Source organism: Toxotes jaculatrix, chromosome 22 (genome assembly GCF_017976425.1).
Source record: "Toxotes jaculatrix isolate fToxJac2 chromosome 22, fToxJac2.pri, whole genome shotgun sequence".
Classification (NCBI taxonomy): Eukaryota; Metazoa; Chordata; class Actinopteri; family Toxotidae; genus Toxotes; species Toxotes jaculatrix.
Window position 1 is genome coordinate 2,394,454 of NC_054415.1, and position 17,720 is coordinate 2,412,173.

Consider the following 17,720-nt stretch of genomic DNA (forward strand, 5'->3'; position numbering starts at 1 on the left):
AGTGGGCGTCACCTGCATGGGCATGGTCAGGTGTTGTACTTGCAATATTATCATAAAACACAATTTAATAAAAGCAATATATTTGTGATCACAAACCTGGAGCATGTAATGTTAAAAAAATTCTTGTTACGTTATTTATATTTAACCCTGTCATTCATTCCCATTGGTTTCTATTGCCTTTTAATTGGTTTCCATTCCAGTAAAGCATTCAGACCCGGAAAAAAGCTGGCGTGCACAGCACAGTCAGCAAGGCTGGCCCGTATGCGCGTGCAGACAGCCCGGTAGCCTACGTGCACGCGTGTCTCCTGCTACGATGTGACTCCGGGACCGAGGGCGCGCACAGCACCACCACCACCACCACCACCGCTGTGAGTGAGTGAGTGAGTGTGTGTGTTTTTTTCCTTCCCGTCCACGGCTCTTACTCTCGCCCTCTCTTCCTTTCTCTCTCTCTCTAAATGCCATCGGCGCTTCCATCTCTATGTCACTCTTTCTTCACATCTGCAGAAAAAAAGCCTCCGCCCGTCCAGCGTCCACCGCAGGTCAGTAAATATTTAGATTTGCCTCGAAGCCGATGCATCTTAAATGCTCTGTCCAATAGGCTGCCTCGTCCCTCTGTGGCTTTGTATGTGAGAACTCAGTGATGTTGCTCGTCTGTGAATGATGGTAAACTTTTGCTGTCGGGTTTGCACATGAGCTTAAACGAAAACAAACGAACGAAAACGAAAAACAACTGTAAATTCTCTTATTTCATATAAATGTTTTTTGGGTTTCTTTTTTAACTGGAGTTTATTCAAGCCGGGGAGGAAGCTACCGGTTACACCTTCATTTCTCTCCGCATCGGCTGTGTGCACTTGCTGAAAAGGGAGCCGTAGTGTTGATAATACTGGCTACAACATCCATAACGACGGCCATTGTTGCCTTTAACGTCGCTGTTGGCGTGGTGTGTTCGCTGTTGACCCGAACGTGCCGCGATTTCTTTTGAAGGAAGCGAAATTCGCTTTGGTAATAATTAGCGACGGTCTCCTTTCCGCTTATGTGCACATGAGGGCATGTGTCAAGTACGACGTGGGACTGATACGTAAAAAAAAAAAGGTTAAACGACGGCCAGTCGCATTTCTTCAAATATTTAGCGACCTACCCCAAAAACCGAAACCGGCCCCCTAAAATAGCGCAGATGAGGGTTTTTAACGACCTATTACCTACCGCTCAGGTTAGTGGTGTAGGCAGAATCCCATACGAGCCGTGAAATTGATCTGATTACCTTGCCGGCGGGTCATAAAAAAAAAAAAAAGGAGTTGGGCTTGCTGAGGCTGCGCTTCGCCCCGTTATTAGTTTCCTCCATCTCGTCTTTGGTCGATATGTCTTGATATGGCGGAGAGAGGGAGAGCCGCTGTTAGAATGAATAGGATGCCAAATTAAGGGCATCACACGCGCACTGTCACAGGCCAAGAGCTCCAACGGTTGTCCGCGTGCAGAGCGAGAGCTCGAGAAAAGACCTCGCGCACCCTTGTATTGATCCAAACGGCTATTTTATATGTTTTTATATATATATCGTGTGTTTAAATATAGAATATAGTTAATAGTGTTTTTAAAAATATCCAGACCGACCTCTTAGATTATATTAAATATTGTAATTTTGTTAAATTATTATAAAACCTTTTAAAGCTGGATAAAAAAAATACACCTTTGGCCTTGGGCGTGAAGACATATTTGAATTTCGTGTCAGAGTCAGGATTTTGTTTTGCATGTTATCACGGGTGTTTTCACACGGCCCCCTTTTTCAGACCGTGGACACACACCGAGCTCAAATTCTGAATTTAATCAAGTGATTCAGTTAATTACTCGGTGCAGCGTTTAGAGCAGAATTAATAAATAATCCAGAAATATAAACGACTGTGCTTTGCTGCTGGGGATGCATAGGCTAAGAGGTGAAAAGGCCCTGTTTGTTAAAGGAAAGATTACATCAGTGTGTCTGGCGAGAAGCGATATAGACGCAGATAAGCATCACAAGTCAGTCAATTGGCAGACCGTTCTGTTTTTCTTTTTTTTTTTTCTCGTCGGGAAGAATGACACAAAATACGAAGTGCTACTTTTTACACTCGAAGAAAAGATGATTTATCCTTCGGCTTATGTTCTCATTTCAATCGTTCTAGGAAATCCACTTCTGTTTTCAAGTTTCATGAGCTCGACGAGCAGAAGTTGACGCCTTCATTTTGTTCTAAGAAGCCGACTTGGTTCACATGCTCACAGAATAGCTGCTTTTTTTTTCTTGAAAAGACTAGAAAGATAACAAATGACTCACAGAGTAAGAAATGTAACATATAGGTTACCTGTGGTGCTATACTGGTTTCAGAATGCATACAAGAACGTTTATCCAGTAAAATCACGATTCCACCATGACTGGCCTGTAGCAGGTTTAATCAGTGACTGGGCATCTTCATTGTTAGAAAAGGCGACACATGCTGCACCACGGCGGCTTTTTACTCTTTAAATGGTTTATTTTTTATTTTTTTTATAACATGTGTCCTGGGTGTTTTCCTGCTTTCGGTTGTATTTTCGCCATGTGCACCTTTTAATTCATTTATTATTTTTTATTTGTTATCAAGATGAAAGGTTAATATTAGTGGCGGCTTTTTTTTTCTTTCTTTCTTTTTTCTTTTCTTTTTTTTTTTTTTTTTTTTGCACCGTCTGTGTTGAAATAAATGACAGTGCACGCAAAATGTGACACATTATGCACCCGGATATCAAAGCTTTTTGATGAGACAGGCTTTAATGAAACAGTAAACACACACACACATTTAAGTTGATCATATATACCATTTTAAGATAATTGCATTTCTTTTGTTTCTGTGATTTTTTTTTTTTTTTTGGTAACCTAAAAAACCTCAAATGTATTATTATTATTATTATTACTATAATATTTAAGCCATAATTGTCATAGTAGTAGTAGTTAGGGTTGTGGTAATGTATTAGCCGAATATCATAGCCTACAGTGTATTCTTATTATTGTGTGATTTTATCTCCCTGACCTCTGATTAAACAGCTGGCGAAAGGAAACTATTATTTATGAGGAAAAACAATGATTGTAATTGCTGATGAGGCCATGCACAGGGGTGTGGGGGTCAACCTAAACACACACACACACACACACACACACACACACACACACACATTTCATCCTCCACACTGGCAGTGGAGAATAATCTCTTCGTGTCAATTCACGGCCGCAACGTAGGAAAAGAAACTGCATGTCTTGATTTTGATCAGAGCTCTTTGACATAATCACTCAGAAATGATCTCCACCATCAGAAGCTGGACCGGCCACTCGCCCACTTTTATGAATCAACCTTTACGCACGAACAGCGCTGCTATTTGTAGGCCATTAGCTTCAAAAATAGGCTGATGAAGGGGCTCGTTTCAGACTCTCACACACACACTGACAGGGAAAGAGAGCTGATGCCACTATTTCTGCCTTCGTGGCGACAGTTTGGGATTATAAATGACAACTTTTTAAGAGAGCCAGTTTTATTCCGTGCTGAATAAGCTCCGGCGTTATTGACACCGAGGCTCGGGAATCAAGTCATGGGATGGCTTCCATGTCCCATTCTCTAAGCTTCGATACATCCAGTCAAGAAACAAAAAACATAATCGGGATTTTAGGCCACATTTACCGTCATGTGTTGCCTCCGAGCACCTATAACGGGTAGCCTACTTTGTGGATAATGGCTCCGCGATACTTTTCAAGAGGATAATTACACGAGTCCGCTGACAGCTTGACAATGGCAGCTACAGCGGTTTGCATCCAAGTTCAGTCTCAGGTTTGCCTGAGTGAGGAACGCTCCCTCTCTCCGTGTCTCTCTCTCCAGGTAGGGCTGTCCTGGAGAGGAAAAATCCGACACTTTGCCAAGTCTCTCTCAGTCTGTACACTCCCACGCGCCCGGCTGAGAACCACCTCGATATCAAAGAGGGGGGAAATAAATGGGGAATATAGGCGGACGCGCGCTGATGGAGTCATCACCTGCGCGTGCGGCCTCGCAGGTTCACACCTGTCTCATCTCTGGCTGCTAAAATACCATCAAACCAAACCGATGATTTCACTATCGATTATTGATAGTACAGGTCATGCATTCTTTTTTCTCCCTTCAGCTAATTAATGTCCCTTAAAACGGACCCTACCTGATATTAGACAGGCACAGGACAATGTTGATACCTACGCGGTGCAAGGGCGTGCGCGCTCCCGCTGCCTACCTACTGCTCGCTGACGGTTCATTTCCTGGCTGTTAATACCGCGGTGACGTCACATCCAGTGGCGTCGCCGAGGCTGCCCCCACCACACACACGCACGCGCACACACACTCAGATACCCTAATCTACTATTACACACTGCCAATCTGAAAGTATATGGAGAAGCCAAACTGGGCTTTAGACATGAAATACGTCCCCAGCAGGGAGCAGCTCCTTCTCTGCCGCGCAGTGGAGAGGACTGACGCTACAGACGCGCGGCATCATGCGTGTGTGACACCGAGCAAACAGGGTGAAATCCTCTCTGGTTCAGAGGGAAAAGGCTGACCTTCGAATTGCTGCTGCTGATTTGTTGAACTTGGATAAAGATGAGCATCGCTCCCTGTGTCGCGCTATCGTGTTTCATTTAATGCACTGTTTTGAATAAATAATGACACGACCCATTGTTGCTTGTCTGTTTGAGTTGCCGCAGTGGGTAGGCTACAGCAAAGATCCTGATAAGTTAACTGACAGCCAATAACAGTCTGCATTAGGATTTCTCTCTCCTTTTTTTTTTTTTTTTGGAAACTATAAGCTCAGTCACCCAGGCGTCCTTGTCCGTGCCTACTTCACGGTGAGGAAATCGGCTCAATTTGGATCTGCCATTAGAATAATGTGCCTGTCACCGCGAGAGGACGCACTGTCACAATTTTAAGAGAGTGTGTCCCACAACCTGCCGCCGGCCCAGAGCAACGGGCTCTCTGCTGCAGCCTTTCTAGTTCTCTTTTTACGGCTGTGCGCAGCCAGACTGCAGCGGACGGTTTGAAAAAACTTAAGTCGGTGTTATAACAAAACACAAATATCAAGACAACACTATTCTATAGAATCAATTATTTTTATTTATGTTTATTTTTATATGTCTTCTTCTATGAGAGGTTAGCGTGTACATTTTCTTTTTTTTTTTATTTTTTTATTGGTCGTTCTCTTATCAGCCGGTTTACATTTATGTACATATTAGTGTTTTCACAGATTAATTTAAGCAGCCATAAAGACTTCCTACACCTTTAACTTTGCACCGCACTATGTCTCCATGGATAACTGGGGTGTTACGTTTTATTAGGCCTACGACAAAAGAAAAAAAAATCTTATTTATTCTAATATTTTTTTTTTTGGCAAGGTCATTGAAAAAAAAAATCTTGCAGCACTTCTGCATCTCTCCTGGCCCACGGTATATTCAATTAAAGCAGGCCCCTCCCCTAACTGATGACACTGACAGACCCTCCTTAAGTTGCGTCGCGCCACAGCTGTCTGCAAGCATTGAGCTGCCTGGCGCCATCCTGAAAGAATGCCTTCACTGTAAAAAAAAAAAAAAAAAAAAAAAAAAAAAAAAAAGGAGGGGGGGCTTGGAGAGAGAGACAGAGCACGAGAGAGAGGTAGAGTAGAGCAAGGGCGAGTGAGCCACACAGAGCGAAGGGGAAAGAGAGAGAGAGAGGAGCGGAGTTAATGGAGAGGGCTACAACTGCGCACAAACAGAGATTTGATCAGTGAGTTTAACTTGCTGGTGCTGGTCAGTGTGCAGTGAAGCCATTCACTGCAAACAAGCCCTGCGCCCGCACTAACCTCCACTACTTGTTGAGCTGGGCTGAAACACTGACATTTTTTTTTTCTGAGAGGAAGAAGTTCAGGAACTCTGCGTGAGACTGGATTCCATTTTGGACGTATTTATATGACAACACCTTTGTTGCATTTGTGATGTGGGGTATGTTTCGTGTTTAAATATGTTTTTCTAAAACCCGGCTAAATTCACTTAAGCGTGAGCCTCCAGCCTGTTTTAGTCGTGCTGCATGTGAACACGTTTGAGAAAACAAGACAATAAATTCTCCTCTCTGTCTCCAGGTGATCAGAAGCAAGCGCGGAACCTGTGGATTTAACAAAAAAACGGATTTGGGACAGATTATTTCTTATCTTGTGACTTGTACCGGTTTGCTTCGGCGTGCATGAACATTTGCTAAAGAAAAAAGCAAAGCGATGGAAGTAAGTGCGGATCAGCCACGATGGATGAGCCATCATCCCGCGGTGTTGAACGAGCAGCATCCCGGCTCACATCACCCGGGCCTCGGCCACTCATACATGGACCCTTCGCAGTATCAACTCGCTGACGATGTGGATGTACTCTTTAATATCGATGGACAGGGGAACCACGTCTCTCCATACTATGGAAACTCTGTCCGAGCCGTCCAGAGGTACCCTCCTCCTCCACACAGTGAGTAAACGGCCTGTTTAGGCCTTTTATTTAATAATGTGCACATTATCCTGTTTAGACCTCTGTGCGTAATTTATCCCCGCGGAAAAGACTCAATTACTGTCGCTGTGTTTGGAATTATTTGCATTACGTGACGGTGATCCAGACCAGCTTTCGCTTTTGGCCTGGACTGACTTTGTCTTAAAAACCCGGAGCACCTAAGTGTTGGTGAAACCACGCCGTAAATATGCACGGTTCACCTTCAGTTTGTGTTTGGTTTCTGTGTGCCGCTTATGTCACTGCCTATTCCCGTCTCAGCTTCACACACGTAAAATAACATTCAGCTGACTCATTTGTCGAAGTAGATTTTCAAAAGCCCGAACATAATTTGTTTTCTGGATCAATCGAGTGTTTAGTTACGGCTTTAAACAAAAAGGCGCGTTGGCACAGAAGTCACGGATTCACCTGGAATATTTTGGTAATGCATGTTTTCACTTCTGAGTGCATGCACAATATTTGTCTTTATTATAATGTGCTATTCATCAGCGTATAGTCATTTGTGGAGTTTCCTATATTGCAGCCTTTGACTTCCTGAACAGTCAATCACGATGCAGCTTCTTTAGAGACTTTTGACTTACAAGTGTGCAGTTGTAACATCCAGGCCTGTTCAGTGGGGATCAGATGATGTCTTCAGGACAACAGAGTGTCCATGGAAAGCATTTTGAATGGGCAGCTGGAAGCAACTTTGTCTTACGCGCTAGAAATGTAAAAATCCACATAAATATATTCGATAAATCTGTGCGCAAATACGTGACCAGTTAGTGTTTACAGGCCTAAAGCGCGAGCCTGACACTCCTGAAGAATTGATGTGTATTTATGGTTGTTGCAGACTGAGGTCAGGTCATGATGTTTTCTTGTGTTTCTGTGCTACCTCAGGTAGCCAGGTGTGCCGTCCCTCATTACTGCACGGCTCTCTGCCCTGGCTGGAGGGGAGCAAAGGCATCGGCCCGCACCACAGCACTTCTCCCTGGAACCTGAGCCCCTTCCCCAAGAACCCCCTGCACCACGGCTCCCCGGCCAGCCTGTCCGTCTACCCCCCGGCCTCCTCTTCCTCCCTGTCCACCGGTCACTCCAGTCCGCACCTCTTCACGTTTCCCCCTACCCCTCCGAAAGATGTATCCCCGGATCCAGGCATATCCACCCCGGGCTCCAGCAGCTCCGGGCGGCAGGAGGATAAAGAGTGCATAAAGTACCAGGTGACCCTGGCCGAGAGTATGAAACTGGAGTCAGCTCACAGCCGGAGCGTGGCATCAATCGGAGCAGGGTCATCCTCTGCTCACCACCCCATCGCCACATACCCACCCTATGTCCCTGAATACGGCCCAGGCCTCTTCCCACCAAGTAGCCTGATAGGTGGGTCATCTTCTAGTTATGGTTCCAAAACAAGACCAAAAACAAGGTCCTGTTCAGGTAGGCGTGCGCTTTATTACATTCCCTTTTGATCTAACATTATTCCCCAGATTTGCAGCCTTAATGATTAGCCATGTTTAATCTCATATAGGCCTACTAAAAAAATATGCCCATGAGCAGCTCATTCATCCCTCACATGAACAAGCTCTCCTTTTAGGGCTAAAGGCCAAACGGGTCAACCTGTGTTTCACACAGGCGCATCAGTGTGCCTCAGAGCTCTTTCTTTCCTCATCTGACAACAACAACAGCAACAACAAAAACAATAATAATAATAACAATAACAATAAAATTATAATACGCTGAATTAAAATAAAATAAAATATTAAAATATATTTAAAAATAAATATAAAAAAGATCCGAAATGCATCAACAAACAAATTAAATAAATTTGTTTTTAACAAATGACTAGTAGAAACAAAACTCTACTTCCCAGACTCCACTGAATATTTTTTTCCTAACAAAATAAAATCGCCATGACGCAAACGAGTTCAGAGTTGAATGCTCAGATTAATTTAGGTCACTTTTTCATCTTCCTCTGCACTAACAGAGAGGGGGAGAGAGACAGAGGGGAAGCCAGCTCTCTGGGCTGTGTCGCCCCGTTTATATGTTTAAGATAATCCCATTACTGTCAGACCAGTGCACGCCACAGTTGCATTGTTTACCCAGCGGTAGAGCACCGGATGCTGCTCGTTCATTCACAGGGAAAAAACGACTGAACCGTCGCCGTGGCAGAGAGCACGAACCACCGAGGGCGGGGAGAGAAAGAGAGAGTGAGGGGAGACATTTCCAAATTGTGAGGGGGGTAATTATTTTAAAGGTTATTGCAGCGCAGCTGAAAACCAGTTTTCTGTAATAAGATTAATATCAGCGGCTTTGATGTGAGTATAGAAAACAGTGGATTAGTTGATGCATATCATCAGGATTATTCAGCATCATACACTGGGCCATTACTGCAAATAAAGATTTTAATTCGAGGATAATGGGAGATAATATTCGTTTAAAGATATTTCTCGATCTGTAGAGTATCTTCATTTTAACGAGTTTACCAGTGCAGTGTCTGCGCCATGTAAACTTAATATTTCAGAAAAAAGGTCAGCATTTTTAAAGCCTAAACACACCTTGTGCAATACAGAACCTGCACTGCAGAAACCTGTATTTTTTTTTCTCAAGTCTAACGCAGTCTACCCGACTCAGTTCCTGCTTGATTTCAGCAGCGTCTTCGTTTGCCAAAAGAGACCGAGAAAAAAAAACAACAAAAAAAAACAGAGACAGAAACACACACTTATCCAGATACTTGCATGTCTGTCACATCTAAATGCTGCACGATCCGGACTGACGCATCTCTCTTTGTGAAGAAGTCAGGCTGTGTGTGTTTTTGCTGCTCGAAAAAGGGGAAGTGCGGCTGCATGAAAATGCAAAAGGCTCTCGGCGTTGCACAAAAGCCCTGTGTGAGTCTCTGCTTTCAAATAATCTGACTGTGACTGCAGCGCCCTTGTTTCAGTTTCAGGCCCCCCAATACTATAATCAAACTGTTAGTGCGCGTCTCACCTGTCGGTGTCACTAGAGAAGTGCCAGTCAAACCTCAACACCCCATCAATCATTTCAGAGCAAAGGAAAGAGCCTGTTATGAGACATAATGTACACCGAAATATTATTATTATTATTATCATTATTATTATTGTTATTATTATTATTATTGTTATTATTATTATTATTATTATCAGGAGAGATTGGCTGATGAGAGAAAGAAGAAGGCCTGTTTTACTAGAATTTAAAAACATTTTACACGGACCAAAGTGCATTTTGCTTAGTCTGAAAATCCTTTTCAGGGACACGTAGCTTGAAGATTTTGTGGTTTATTGAAATGATTTCTGCTTTATGGACCTTAACACAACTGCTGTATTCATCACCAACACTAAGCACATGCGTTTCATGTATGTGTGTGTTATAAACACAATAAGTAAAATGAATTATTATTATTATTACTACTGATGCCTGTTGTTGATGTGTAGTTAACGCTTTCTTGTGTTTGTGTAAATTCGAATATTTCCTCTGATTTCACTAATCTTTTCTGTCCTCAGCGTAGATCACATACATCAGGATTTATTTTTTAAATTTTAAGGGTTACTGACCTGGACGCTGTCTCCATGTTTTGTGTGCGTATGTGCGTGTGTGTTTGCGTGTGTGTGCACGCGCACGTGTGTGTGTGTGTGTGTGTGTTGGCTCTTGCAGAAGGTAGAGAGTGTGTGAACTGCGGGGCTACGTCGACTCCGCTGTGGAGGCGGGACGGTACGGGTCACTATCTGTGTAACGCCTGCGGACTCTATCACAAGATGAACGGGCAGAATCGCCCTCTCATCAAACCCAAACGGCGGCTGGTACGTTTCCACCACATTTCTCTATTGATGACATTTCCGTCTCTCTCTCTGTTTTTCCCCTATCCAGGAAGAAGTAGGCCTATTAGCTGCAGGAAATTGACTCGACAAGTGCAGGTCTCTGTTTTCAGATACTACCTTAGAAAAACTGCACATATATATATTTTTTTAAATGCAATGACGATGCTATTTTTATTTGCTAAAATTGTCATTGATCCATTGAGTATTCTGTTTGAACAACAGCCCCCATGTGTATTTTTTTTTGGAGATGCATTGCCTCCATTAAAAGAGAAAACTGCTTCTACTGTAACTTGTTGCAGTGTGGCTGTAGGCCTGCGTTCAAAAACGCACAGTGAGCTCCATCATATAAACATTATTTTAATGCTTTGGCATTAGTAGGCTATTTTTTTTTTTGCCATTCTTCAGGTGGAGCTATTTTTTAAAGTTATTTCAGGGAAAGCCCCTCTCATCAGAGCTGCATCTCTTATGAGCTTTAGAGGAGTTCCCCTGCCTTCTTATGAAAAAGGAAAAAAAAAAAGAAAAGAAAGAAAGACAGAAAGAAAAATCTTTCGAGGCAAAGATGGCTGTCCAGTCCTGCTCTGAACCTCTTCTCTCCTCCATCTCGCCTCTAATGTGAAAACCCGACTTCCCAGGAAAGGGCTGCCGGATATCTGAGCAGCGCAGATAAGTCGCTTTTAACAACACAGCCCGCTTCCCCAGTCAAAACATAAAGGCTGCGGAGTCCGAGCCAGGCCAGCACAGAGTCACGACTTGAGATTGTTTAGTGTTAGAATCTCTGCTTAACTACGGGAGGATGGTCAGGTATGGGTAATTGCCACGCCACATTTGACCTTGTAGTTCAGATGTATGTGGGTCAAAGATGAAGACAAATTACAAGAAAAAAAAAAAAATTTGGAGGCCAGAAAATGACATCATCAGATGAGGATTTAGGACCAAGATGGGACCCGCCAATTTATCTGTTAAATCACCACACAGCCAAAAATAATATCTTGTCAGTATTTCATTGCTCATATTTCACTTTGTGATGGTGGAAATATTAAAAAATGATTAACTGTCACCATTGGCGTTATTAAAAAAAAAAATCAAAAGGCTAAAAAAAGATGTGATGGTGAAAAAAAAGGCAATAAAAGTGAAGATAATGACGCGGATTATGAGCAGTCATAATACACACGTCACATATGGACTTAATAGACACAATAAAGTTTATTCCCTCAGTGTGATTGGTTATTCACAGCACGCGGCAGCAGGGGTTGTTAGGCCACCACACGTGTATAATTGGAAATCCCTCACTGAGATAATGTAGTCCTTTACGTTTGCGTGTCCTTTGCGGTCACCTGTCTATTGATTGTTTTTAGAGATTATAACATCAATGTCAAGCCACTGCAGCAAACTGGGCTGAGGCAGGCAGCTGAATCCATGAGAAGACATGACTTTCACTGTGTCACGATGAAGTGAGGGTTTCACTCTGCTGGTAGCCTGCAGCAGAGCCAAAAATACCCACTGATTCTCTCTCTCTTTTTTTTATATTATGGTTTCAGTTTGCGTGCAGCTATTTCCATTTGGTGCATCATACATTCAGAATATCTATCCATGTTGTATAAAAACAAAATCCTCCCAAAAGTACAAAACCTAAAAAACCTTCTTGCAGCCCATCTTTACCAAATCTACACGAACACCCTCAGCTCCTCTCTGTTTATCTCCATTGTTTAAGGTCCCGAGGTCGACGTTTAAAACAAGCCTTCGTGGCACAAACGCGCACTCTAAGGGGAAATTTAATCAGATTTAATAGCTCTCCCATTTCAAGGCACCACTTTTATGTCTTCTGTAAATATTTATTCTCCAGGAGGTATGTGCTCTGTGACGCTATTTTTAGCCTGGAGTGAAAGCAGCTCTGTTTTTGGTATTTATGTCTTTATTTTAAACTATTTTCAGCTCGCACTGAATGCAGAAAAATGAATTCCTATGGGTGGAGACTGAGAATGTACATACAGTCAAAATAAAGCATTTACTGACCGCCATGTTTAATGATTTTCTAATAGTTTTGTAAATGCACGAGTGAAAATAAAGAATGTATTTAATCTGTAATGAAAGAGAATACAAATGCCTTTTCTTAATTGCATTTGTAGAGATGTAGCAGGCTACTATGCAGGATGCCATGAACACAGGGCTGCCAGAATGACACCAAGATCCAAAATGCTTCACACTTACCGTGAAGCATTTTTAAATCCCACATTTTTTTTTACTTAGATCCTGGTAAAATGGTAAAATGCCCTGCAGACGTGCCAAAGGGCTTCTGTGGAGTCAAACTTATCAAATGCTCAAATAAAACGCAAATTTTCAGGGGTAAAAAAAAAAAGAAGAAGAAGAAGTGGCAGCCCTGGGTCTTGGCGCTGAATCTGTCAGTATAAACCTTCACACTGATTGGGTTATTACGCGGTCATGTGACGTTTCTTTGGCCTCTCTGTGTTGTACAGTCCGCAGCCAGGCGCGCAGGGACGTCGTGCGCAAACTGTCAAACGACAACGACGACGCTGTGGCGGAGAAACGCCAACGGGGACCCGGTGTGCAACGCCTGCGGCCTGTACTTTAAACTGCACAATGTAAGTAATAAACCATCGTGGGATATCTTACTTTCCAATCAAAGCTCGCCTTGAATATTTATTTCTTCAGCTCCATCTCTCCTGCCCTCTTTATGTCTTTCCCATCACGTCCTGCTGGGCACCTTTCCCTCCTCCTCTGAATATTTTATCTGACTTGTCCCTGCAGAGAATTTCCGGGGCACGGCGATAACAAATACTGTAGAATTAATATGATTTATTGGCAGTAAGTACGAATCTAAAATGTATAAGACCGGAGTGAACTAAGCCTGCAGCCGGCTCGCTTTTGAATATTAAAGAAGGGGGCTTAATTAAAATTCGATTAATTTGCAGGCCGATTTTTTTCCCCTTATTTCTAGCCTTTTGGTTCCACGCGCGCCTGGGACTTGAAGTCCCCCCTTCTGACCACCAATCCCTCTGATTCGTTTTGGGTTGGTTAGTGCCTCACCACATCATTTCACATCCGCAATCTGAAAACCCCAGGGACTCGTTTATCTCTCCCTCTCTCTCCTCTCCTGTGCACAAAGCTGTCACTTTTAATCAAGCAGCCATTGTAGTTGAAACTAATAATAATAACAGTAATAATGAGAGGGCTAGCTGCTCTGAGGCCACGTGTAGGTAGCATTTTCCCGCTCACAGACAGCAGATAAAGGTTGCCTATATCCCATATCCCTGTGTGTAAGGGAGAGAGTATCCTGCTCTGCTGCCCTGCTTGTCACGCAAGTGTTCCCTGTTAAATCATTTTCCCATGTTACTTTTGGCAGATAGTTAGGCGCTGCAGACACAGATTCAGACCAAGGTTAAAAGGAGAGAAGAATAATATTTCCCAGTTACATATTAGCATTTGAACTGACCCCGACCTCGGTGTAATTGTGAAATTAGTTTATTTTGGTAAATCCAGACTTCTGTTGGGGCTTGCTCCCTTTGAAACAAATTCCACATTCTCCATGGAGAATTTAGCGGAGTCCCTGCTGGCCTGTGTGTGTGCTGCCTATGTGTGCGTGGACAGTCCCGAAACACCTGATGGTCGCAGGCCGTTGTCCCGTAAACTAAGGCGTAGATTCGAAACTTGCCACAAGCGTGAGGTCGCGTTAACACTCAAAACACAGACAGTCTGTAGTAATCAGGGGTTTTCTCACCACGTGTGAAAGATACCTGTCTCGTCTCTGTATCTTCGAGTGCAAGTACAATGTGTTTAGCTCTGACAAGCACGCACGGGGGCTGAGGTTTCAGGTGGTTAGCTGCTGGTGCTAGGAGAGAGGATGTGAGAGGCTGTTCTGTGTATTCTGCGGTGGTCATTGACTCAAACACTTTGGCTCTGCTTTTGTTTGATGTGCCGGGGCGGCGGCCGAGCACAGGCCGGAGGCTCAAGGCTTCCTCTGTGAGACGGTAGACATCTCAGCATCAAAGAGCACAGGCCTGACTGGCTTTAGGTGGGTGTAGCATGCCTCAGAGCTGGAAGCAAGGCAGACAAGGCAGAGAAAGTCACTCAGTATGGAGCCACATCTTAGAGAATGAAACCACATCAGTGAGGGGGAGCACAGATCTCTGCCCTCCACTAATCATTGAGGCCATTCTGCTTAAAGAGTCAGCGAAAAATGCCAATGTCTCAGACAGTGCGAGAGAGAGAGAGCGAGGAAGAAATCCCTGTTTCCATTTCCCCGGGAAGAACCGCTCAGAAAGATCAGGAAGCCAGTCGGCCTCATCCACCTCCCCTCATAATCCTGCCCACAGCCGGAATTCCATCATCCAGCTCTCATTCCCAGCTAAACCTATGCTGGAATATGGCAGCTGGGGCCATTTTGGCCAGGAGACGGCCACGCGGTTGAGGAGGAGGACTTGGCCGACGCCGGCGGTCGTCATGGCCATGTGTCTCTGTGGTCGACTGGCTGCACATTAGCTGCCAGACCCTTCTCCGTCTCTGTTGTGCACACGCTCTCTCCATCTTCCCTCCAACCCCCCCCCCCCCCATCTTTCCTTTCTCTCTCTTTCTTTCTGGCACGGCCACAGCCTCAGATACAGTCCAGCTTAAAGGAATCAACATTTAAATCCACCCCAACACACTCACTCTCACACAGACACACACACACACTGTTAGACACATAAGCACAAAGAGTATATGTAAACAATCTTCTGTTTCAGGATGGGTCAGATTTGCCTTGTAATGTGATTCCATTACGTATCATTATGTCTCCTCAAAACTCCAAACTCTGCCTCTAAGGAACCTGAAACGCTCAGTGTGCGCCACATTTTTCTTATTTGTGTTGAGACGTGGTGACACCACTCACTTAGGTTAACGTAAATGGACTCAACTAATGCTGTCTTTGTGCTGAAATCTCCACTCTGAAGATTTCTGTCTCACATGTGGACAAATGCTATAAATCTGTTGCGACAAAATACTAATCTGCCATCTTCTCTGTCTCATCTCGAGAGCAGATCAACCGACCTCTGACCATGAAGAAGGAAGGAATCCAGACCAGGAACAGGAAGATGTCCAGCAAGTCCAAGAAGAGCAAAAAGTCCCAAGACAACATGGAAGACTTCTCCAAGAGCCTGATGGACAAGAGCAGCTCCTTCAGCCCGGCTGCCCTGTCCCGCCACATGTCGTCCTTTCCTCCCTTCTCACACTCCAGCCACATGCTGACCACCCCCACACCCATGCACCCCTCCTCGAGCCTCCCGTTCGCCCCCCACCACCCCTCCAGTATGGTCACAGCCATGGGTTAGACGTCCCTGAGCTGCGCCACCCCCGAACCCTCGGCCTCGCCACTACCACACCCCTCGGTACCTCTGCTGACCTGCTTCCATATCCCAAAAGACAAATAAACTGCTCCTCGGCCCAACCTAAGCTCCCCTGCCTCACCACCCAGCCGCGGTGCGAGAGCGACAGGCTTTAGGCTCCTTTGCCCTCGGTTGTATCTTATTTTTATAAAATCAAAAGTGTACCTCTGCGACGTGAATGCTTTGCAGACTTGACTTGACTGTGGCGCACTGACCTCCAGGGGGAAGATTTTTTTTTTCCTCCAACCTGGGAGAGAAAGAACATTTTCTCCCCAAGCCGCTGCCACCACATTCAGGCTGTCCTCCCAGCTGATCCACATGATAAGGAGCTCCATTTGTGTACAAAAAGCCATTTTTCCACACACAGACATCACAAAAACAGACATTACAAGAACTTTTTCGACGCCCTCTCCCTCAACTTCCAAACCCGCCTCTCTACCTTGCACCTGTGTAACAGGAACCCCCGCTCCCCCTCTTCTTCTTCCTCTGCTGAAGATGCGGAGAGACAGACGTTGAATATATTTGTACAAATTGTATGAAATACAGTACATTTAATGAAGACTTTTTAATTAAGTGAGAAAAAAAAAAAGGAAATATGCCCCAGGGCAGCTAATGACAAGAAGGGTACGAGTCACAGCAGGTGGAGAAACTTACTGCTTGGAGGAGTGAGGAGAGGACGCCTCTGAGTCCTGGAGGACAGACAAAAGGGAGGAGGAGGCGAGAAGACGAGCGGGAAAGACTTTTGAGGAAGGGCAGGCCTCGTTTTTTGCCTGCGTGAATTGTGTTGCATTAAGTTTGCAGAGAGTCAGCGGCTCTGGCTGCAGGCATCTCTCTCCTTTTTTTTTTTTTTTTTCTGGATGTGCTATAGGTCTCGGGCAATTGGTTTGTGTTGAAGCGTGCACACACACACACATATACACACACACACACACACACACACACCTACATGCACACACACACACTTGATCACCTGAAAGACTTTCTTCCTGCCCACAGATTATATGCATTGTGAAAAAAGTTCCTGTATTTGTTATTTGTATGTATAAATCAGAGTACCAAAAATACGAAAGAAACAAAGATGTAGAATTATTTCCTTATGTTATGCAGACTGAATGGTTGTAAAAATTTAATAATAATCACTAGTGTAAAATATGACTGCTTTTTTGTTTCGTAATTTTTTTTCCCTCTTTGAAAATAATAAACTAGTTTAATCTCTGTTGACATGTTAGAGCTGTGGTCGAGAGCTGTCTTCTGTCTCTTTCTGATCACTGACACGTCGGCCCCTCCACCCACCACAACCACAGCCATCCAACACCCAGCCATCTTTTTTTTTTTTTTTTTTTTTTTTTAACCTAGTATTCACAGGCACAACTCTTACGGTCAGCTGAGCTGAGCCAAACAGGAAGAGCTGAAATACACAGTGGCAAATAGCAGGGTCAGACAGGCACAGGCTCCGCAGGCTGAAGGGGCTTTTGTCTCATCTCACCGATACACACAAACACACCGACCGACATTTTAAACACAGATCGCACATCTATCATTCGTGCAGCCAGGACGATTTGTCAGGAAACAGCATCATTTCAGCCATTTCCCTCTGACTCGACATCACTTTTGTTGCTTAATATACTTTATGTCTGTGAAATACTATAACAGTATCATAAAATACTGAGTGGAATCCTGTTATAGTATTTAGCTTTAAGCTAACGACAGCTAAACATTTGTAAAACAGCCACATCTTCGTATAACACAGCTTAAAAATGAACAAACAAATTTGATAGAGACAAAAATCATTACTGCTGTAGAACACTTATGTCAGGCAGCAAACCCACTGCACACAGTGAGTACAGCTGTGATGCTATATGTACTACCTCTGCTGCTGAGATATGATTCAAGTGTTCAGCTGGGAAAATAAGAGGAACTGCGCGTTGGTTTCAGCCACTGCATGAGCCGCAGAGTGGATGGAGCTTCCTCCATGTTTAAATTCAGGCAGGAAGCTATGGCAACTTGAGATAC

At 44.0% G+C, this 17,720-nt stretch overlaps 1 protein-coding gene across 8 annotated transcripts; it reads left to right on the top strand.

Annotated features, from left to right (window-relative positions):
- Window positions 1-394: 394 nt before the first annotated feature.
- On the top strand, window positions 395-16,935 carry gata3 (GATA binding protein 3). 8 transcript variants are annotated; one of them, XM_041029735.1, is made up of 7 exons: window positions 5,578-5,980; window positions 6,118-6,484; window positions 7,400-7,933; window positions 10,166-10,222; window positions 10,379-10,425; window positions 12,804-12,929; window positions 15,363-16,935. In XM_041029735.1, the coding sequence occupies exons 2-7, from the start codon at window positions 6,250-6,252 to the stop codon at window positions 15,651-15,653; spliced, it is 1,290 nt and encodes a 429-aa protein (XP_040885669.1). In that variant the 5' UTR covers window positions 5,578-5,980; window positions 6,118-6,249; the 3' UTR covers window positions 15,654-16,935. The 8 variants fall into 8 exon arrangements, with proteins under 8 accessions (XP_040885667.1, XP_040885666.1, XP_040885669.1 ...); XM_041029738.1 differs by having other exon boundaries at window positions 7,400-7,876; XM_041029733.1 differs by lacking the exon at window positions 5,578-5,980 and adding an exon at window positions 395-539 and having other exon boundaries at window positions 10,166-10,425.
- Window positions 16,936-17,720: the final 785 nt, after the last annotated feature.